The sequence below is a fragment of the Pituophis catenifer genome, unplaced genomic scaffold, assembly GCF_029215685.1.
Source record: "Pituophis catenifer annectens isolate HBS135680 unplaced genomic scaffold, rPitCat1.0.hap2 SCAF_7, whole genome shotgun sequence".
Classification (NCBI taxonomy): domain Eukaryota; kingdom Metazoa; phylum Chordata; class Lepidosauria; order Squamata; family Colubridae; genus Pituophis; species Pituophis catenifer.
The window spans coordinates 71,484,394-71,491,970 of NW_027256887.1; the positions used below are offsets into that span (position 1 = coordinate 71,484,394).

At 43.9% G+C, this 7,577-nt stretch overlaps 1 protein-coding gene across 1 annotated transcript in view; it reads left to right on the top strand.

The window, feature by feature from the left end:
• The window catches only part of TMEM178B (transmembrane protein 178B), a 368,543-nt gene extending 361,774 nt beyond the window's left edge, over window positions 1-6,769 (top strand). The window contains exon 4 of the mRNA XM_070947569.1: window positions 6,519-6,769. Within this exon, the coding sequence (XP_070803670.1) occupies window positions 6,519-6,769 (251 nt within the window). The remainder of the gene's footprint in view (window positions 1-6,518) is intronic.
• Window positions 6,770-7,577: the final 808 nt, after the last annotated feature.

The window sequence follows — 7,577 nt, forward strand, 5'->3', positions numbered from 1 at the left end:
TTGACTGGAATAGAGGAAAACAGTGGAGAAAAAAATATTGCTATTGGATGCAGTACAAGAAAGCCGGGAAGAGGGAGCTCAAATTGACATTCATTCCCCAAATCACTGACACTCTTTAAAAGGCCATGGAGCTGCCAAATTGCAATTGGCAAATCTGAGCTTGTGCCAGCCTGGTTTGCTAAGTACCAAACCAGCTTGTGCCAACCTGGGTCAGAAGATTGCCAGAGACACTTTCAGCCATTGTGATTGCATTTTTAAAAACTGCTTCTCCAAAAAGAGGACAGATGAAGCTCAGACCAGAGTCTAGTTCACACTGAGTTTTCTCTGCATGGCTATTGGCCTGCCCAAAGTTGAGGAGGAATGAAGCTGTTCTTTTGAATTGGCAACCTGCACGAACTGGCCCAGATTCTGCATATTAACAGGATCTTCGTTCTCTATTGTGATCCATAGCAGAGGGGAAGCTGGTTTGCTTTGCTTTGGCTTTTCAGTAAAAATGTGTGAAGGATTTATGATTTCACAAAGCACATCGGCCTTGTATTAGTCAATTGGTCTGTTTGCTCTTTCCAAAGCAGTTTAATAAATAAGTAAGGGCAGATTTAAACTAAACCTTGTCTGTCACATGCCCGTCTGTTAGCCAATGATGAAGCTATAGTGTGTAATTAAACAATCATTTATATTCTATACAAGTGTGTGCCAAAATAATAAAGAGCTCTCAGGAGCCTCGTGCTGCTGAGGCATTTAATTCATGCACAGAAGGAGCTTGCTGCAAAGCTGCTTCAGCAGAATGGGGTTTCTCACAATGGAGCAAGGAGAGAGCAGGGCCGCATTCTTCAATGATTTGATAAGGCAGGGGTATCAAATTCAAGGCCCAGGGGCCGGATCTGGCCTAGGGGGGTTTAGATCTGGCCCGCAGGGCCGCCCTGGAAACAGCACAGGACTGGGCCGCGGTGCCTCTGCTAGCGAAAACAGAGCTCGTGAGGGCTGCATGCAGCCCTTGTGAGCTCTGTTTTCACTGGCAGAGGGTTTGTAGGATGCCCTTGCAACCTAAAATAGAGTTTGCAAGGGCTGCAGGAGGCCCTCCCAAACTCCATTTACACTGGCAGAGGGTTGCAAGAAGCCATTGCAGCTGAAAACAGAGCTCAGGAGCCCGTTTTCGCTGGCAGAGCGCTTGGGCCGCCACAGGTGCCCCCGACACGAGTGATGTTGAGCTGGCCACACCCACCCTGGCCCTCAATGAATGATGTGGCCCTAATGCAGCCCTCAATGAAATTGAGTTTGACAATGCTGTGATAAGGCAATGGGATAATTTAAAAAGCTAAAAAGGAGACTGTGTTTCTTGGGTCAGATCCACTTTATGTTTTTCTTGAGTGTTCCTGATATTTCTCAGTGATATAAATAAAAACTGGCAGGAATACACTGGGTGTACTTGTATAGCCTACATATATACACATTTCGTAAGAGATAAATAGGTAGGTGGATGGATAGACAGACATGAAAAAACTTTGTCCAAATGTTTGTATGCATCATAACACTTTTATTTTAAAGTATAATGTATTATATACACTTTGCCACATGGGAACAGGACCTTTGGTTAATTTGAATTTTAACCAAGTAGCATCTCTAAGATTAATAGAAGGATCAATGGATGGAGAGATACACAGATATGGGAACTTCAAGACAACAAACAAGATTTCTTCCTCCATTTCTTTTTCTCTCCACAAAGCCTATGAAATAGTTTGAATTAAGAGAATGTTATTATTGTTGGTGGTGGTGGTAGCGAAGTCATGTCCAACCCATCACGACCCCATGGACAACGTTCCTCCAGGCCTTCCTGTCCTCTACCATCCCCCGGAGTCCATTTAAGCTCACGCCTACTGCTTCAGTGACTCCAGCCAGCCACCTCGTTCTCTGTTGTCCCATTCTTCTTTTGCCCTCAATCGTTCCCAGCATTAGACTCTTCTCCAGGGAGTCCATCCTTCTCATTAGGTGGGTAAAGTATTTAAATTTCATCTTCAGGATCTGGCCTTCTAAAGGGCAGTCAGGGTTGATCTCCTCTAGGACTAACTGGTTTGATCGCCTTGCAATCCAAAGGACTCACAGGAGTCTTCTCCAGCACCATAGCGATCCTAAAGTCAATCAATGAGATGAAGGAGGACTTGAAATTCCCCAAACCTAATTCCCTGGACATTGGGCCACATTGCTGGGGCTGACAGACAAAATAAATTTCAACAATCTCTGCAGGATTCCTATTCCATATTTAAACGCTTACATTTTTACACCCAGAAAAAATTAGAACAAAAGGTGGTAGAGATTGTGGTTGTGGTTATCTTGGAAAGTGCTGAATCATCTGTGCTCAGGCAACCTTCCTGGCTGCAATTGAACACCAGCTTTACCTAGTTAATTGAATTATTCATTTTTGAGTATCATACACTAAACTTTAATCTAAATTGCTTTGTGGTGAAGGTTGTTGGAAAATACCATATACCTGGAGGAAACGTCTTATCTGGATCCATTCCAGTCGGGTTTCAGGCCCGGGTACAGCACGGAAACGGCATTGGTCGCATTGGTTGATGATCTCTGGAGGGCTCGGGACAGGGGTTGCTCCTCTGTTCTGGTCCTGTTAGACCTCTCAGCGGCTTTTGATATCATCGACCATGGTATCATGCTGCACCGGTTGGAAGAGTTGGGGATGGGGGGCACCGTGTTACAGTGGTTCTCCTCCTTTCTCTCGGACCGGTCGCAGTTTGTGTTGGCAGGGGGGCAGAGGTCGACCTCGAGATGCCTCATTTGTGGGGTGCCTCAGGGGTCGGTCCTCTCACCCCTTCTGTTCAACATGTATGTGAAGCCGCTGGGTGAGATCATCCGTGGCTTCGGGGTGAAGTACCTCCAGTACGCTGATGACACCCAGCTGTACATCTCCACCCCTGGCCACCCCAATGATGCCCTTGAAGTGATGTCCCGGTGCCTGGAGGCCGTGCGGATCTGGATGGGGAGGAACAGGCTCAGGCTCAACCCATCCAAGACTGAGTGGCTGTGGTTTCCGGCATCCCGATATAGTCAGTTGACACCATCACTGACTATTGGGGGCGAGTCTTTGGCCCCCACGGAGAGGGTGCACAATCTGGGAGTCCTCCTGGATACGCAGCTGTCCTTGGAGGAACATCTGACAGCTGTAGCCAGGGGGACTTTTTATCAGGTTCACTTGATCCGCCAGTTGCGGCCCTTCCTAGATCGGGATTCTTTGTGCACAGTCACTCATGCCCTCGTCACCTCTCGCCTGGACTACGGAAATGCTCTCTACATGGGGCTCCACTTGAAGAGCACCTGGAGGCTCCAACTGGTCCAGAATGCGGCCACGCGGGTAGTTATGGGAGCCGCATGGCGCTCCCACATAACACCTCTCCTGCGTGAGCTGCACTGGCTTCCAGTGGTCTTCCGGGTGTGCTTCAAGGTGTTGGTTATCACCTTTAAAGGGCTCCATGGCATAGGACCTGGATATCTTCAGGACCGCCTGCTGCTACCAATGGCCTCCCACCGACCTGTGCGCTCCCACAGGAGCGCTCCCTCCTCCACTGAGGAGAGGGCCTCCTCAGGGTGACATCGGCCAAGCAATGTAGACTGGTGGCTCCCAGGGGGAGGGCCTTTTATGTGGGGGCACCTGCCCTCTGGAATCAGCTGCCCCCAGAGATACGAAGAATCCAAGACCTCGGTGCCTTCCGCCGTGCCCTTAAGACCTTTCTTTTTCAGCAAGCCGGGCTGGCTTAACACATTTTTTAAAATGTTTTTAATGGGTTTGTTACTGTTTTTTAACTTTGGGGCCAAACGCATATATATCTTTTTAACTGTATTTTAATGTTTGTATTTATGTTTTTTACTTTGGCTGTGCACCACCCTGAGTCCTTCAGGAGAAGGGCGGTATATAAACTCGATAATAAATAAAATAAAAATAAATAAACGGACTTTTTTTTGAAGAACTCAATACGTCAAAAATAGGTCATTCCCCTAAAACTACTGAAGTCAATAATAACCAACTTTAACATGTCACATTTACTTGGCCTTGTTAAATATATTGCATGAACGAAGCTTGTGTCTATTTTTAATCAAAAATCTGAAAATCAGCAAAAACCACTAGGGCTAGGATTCAGGCTGTGATGGTGATATATGGACCCCATGTGAGAAATCAAGTGAATTGTTTAGGAAATGTCCCTTGAATACCTGGATGCAATGAGGAGATTTCAGCCAACAGACTGCATTGGGGTTGCCCCGACTGCACAGATTGCTGGCACAGCACCACACCAGCCTCCTCGTTGTCAGGATCAGCAACAATCCACGCAGGCTGCTGGCGGGCCACAACAAGTGGAAAGAAAGAGGTATCATACTCATAGGTTCATAAGAGTTATGGGTTTCAAAATTTTTTACTACCAGTTCTGTGGGTGTGGCTTAGTAGGTGTGGCATGGCTTGGTGGGAGTGGCTTGGTGGGAGTGGCAGGGGAAGGATACTGTAAAATCTCCATTCCCACTCCACTCCAGGGGAAGATTACTGCAAAATCCCCATTTCCTCCTGATCAGCTGGGACTTGGGAGGCAGAGAATAGATGGGAGTGGGGCCAGTCAGAATTTTTACTAACGGTTCTCCGAACTATTCAAAATTTCCACTACTGGTTCTCCAGAACAGATCAGAACCTGCTGAAACCCACCTCTGGATCATAATCACAAACCAATCAAGCAAGAAAGTAAAGTTGATTTATCCTAAGAGAACCATAATTTAACTCTGCCAGTAGAACCTGGAACCAGAGGTTTTAATTACTAATGAAATATTTTCTTTCCTAATGAGATCTGAAAGCACATTTTTATTGACTCATATTTCATGGCGGGTCATAAGAAAATTAAATGAGGTCCTCTTACTATTGACCGATTGTTGATTGGAATTACATGGAAATAATAGCTAGCTATTCAGAATATCCATTAGCCCCTCCAGACAATGGGCAGCAAGTACATGCTATCTGTTCCTAATCTGCTTTCTATTGTATCATTTTGATATTGTTCATCTTTGCTACATATTAAGCAGGAACGCAAAAAAAATGAATAATCAAACAGTGCTGTACATATTCAGAATTTGGAATGGGAACAGAGTTAGGTGATTTAATCCTACCTCTGTCGGTTGGAAGAGTGCTTTCAATTTATTTGGCTTTGAATGATGATGGAATTTCTCAACATACTTTTATTCACTCTTTCCATTTATTTGGGGCAGAGATAGAGTCTTTTTCCAGCCATTGAAAGCTGGATAACAAATGAAGATAACTCTTTCATTGCTGGGAAAAAATAAATACTACATACTGCAAAGCTTATTGCATGTAACCTAATGTTCTCCAAGGACCAATTCCCATCGTCAGAAATCTGCAGAGATAATGTTGATGTTGGTTGCAGAAAGTAGACATTGAACTCGAATAATACTAAGGTCAAGTGATTTGAAGGACCATTGTTGTATCAGTACATTATAGTAGGATGAAGCAAATAACACTGAAGTTGTATACTTGTATGAACCATACAAACGTATGATACTGCCTTGAATCAGTGGTGGGATTCAAAAAATTTTACTACCAGTTCTGTGATCATAGCTTGGTGGGCGTGGCATGGCTTGGTGGGCATGGCAGGGGAAGGATACTGTAAAATCTCCATTCCCATCCCACTCCAGGGAAAGGATACTATAAACTCTCCATTCCCTCCCCACTCCAGGGGAAGGATACTGGAAAATCCCCATTTCCTCCTTCCCTCAGCTGGGACTCGGGAGGCAGAGAATAGATGGGGGGAGGGCAGTCAGAGGTGGTATTTACCAGTTCTCCGAACTACTCAAAATTTCCGCTACCAATTCTCCAGAACTGGTCAGAACCTGCTGAAACCCACCTCTGCCCTGAATATAATGTGATCTACTGTAAATGGCTAAGAAAGTGAGGTACCAGCTTAGCTTTTTACAGTTCTCATTAAACTTCTTAGATGGATCCTTAAGTGTGGCATAAATGATGCTCCTCAAAATTCATTGTAGCAAATATGAGTTTTGAGGAACTCAGTTGTTCAGCAAAGATAGCAGAAAGTTTCTCTTGAGCCAGCATGTGGATGACTCCTAATGAGCATGTGGATAATAATGTGGAAAATTGTTTGCTATCGCAGCCTTCCAACATCAACTCTTCTAATGTTTCCAGGGTAATGTATAGTCTCATGGGTTTTTGAGTAGCTATCAGAGTATTCTTAGTATTGCCTCTCATTGGCAAAGAAGAGCTTTATCAGAAGGATGAGATGTTCAAGAGGAAAGTGCCACTGATATTATATCCCATATTTTAAATAAACTAACTGGCATTCTAGAATTCCTGAGTCATCCATTGCTGATTCCTCGGTTCTTTCTCCAACTACTTTCTTTTTAGATGATGGGCAAAGAGTTATTGTGATAATTCTAACCCATTCTTCCTGTTTTTTTCTCCTCTTTGTCTTTTGTCTTTTTTTTTTCTTCTTCTTCTCTTCCAGGAACCTTCTGCATAATTTCACTGTGCACATGTGTAGCTGGAATCAACTTTGAGCTCTCCCGATACCCCCGGTACCTGTATGGACTCCCTGATGACATCAGTCATGGCTACGGCTGGTCCATGTTTTGTGCATGGGGAGGCCTAGGTCTTACTTTGATCTCTGGCTTCTTCTGTACCTTGGCCCCTTCCGTTCAACCTGTCCCCAGGACCAATTGCCCCAAATCGAGACCTGAGAATGGGACAGTGTGCTAAGACAAGTACAAACAAGCCTATAAATATACATATTATACATATATAAATATAAATTAATATACATAAACATATATTATATATAGATCTCAAACAGTTGCCAGTGCCATGGTAGAGTGGAGTCCAATGGGGCTCCTACATCTTCTCTACAGCTTTGTATTGTTCTTGTTATTTTTCCTGGAGAAAGGAATAGCTTTTCTGCAACATTGCTCTTCCATTCAGCTCCTAAAAAAAATATCTTCAGCATCCCACTTCAAACATCAAATGAACATATTGTTGCATCTGTCTACCGCCAGTTGGGTGTGATGTGATAGGGAAGGGGAAAGGGTATCTTGGTGTATAAGGTACTTTTACAAGGAGTAAAGAAAACAACAAATAAATAAAACACTGTATTGGGGAAACATAAACAGTAAATAAATGAACCTCTTTAGTTACCTCTCTAAAATTTAACCTTCTCAAGGTCATCTTCAGAATCCCTCTGTTCACATATGGATTTTTTTTTCTTTTAAACCTTGCCTGTTCCATCAAAGAGGAATGAACCAGAAGATTAAGGCAGGTTTTCCTTTCTTTGCTAAACTTTAAAAAAAAAAAAAAACCAGCCAAGATTCTTACAGAACAAAACTTCAAGTGAGGATCCTTGAGTGGATGCTTTAACCATGCTCTTTTCAGCTTCCCTCTGCCTTACAGCCAGGCTTAATTGACAAGGCTGAACTGTTGGCAGAATTGCAAGAGAAAGTCTAACTGAAATGCTGTGATGCATAGTGTATAACTCCCCTTCCATCCCACTTTTTTTTTTCAAAAAAAAAGAAAG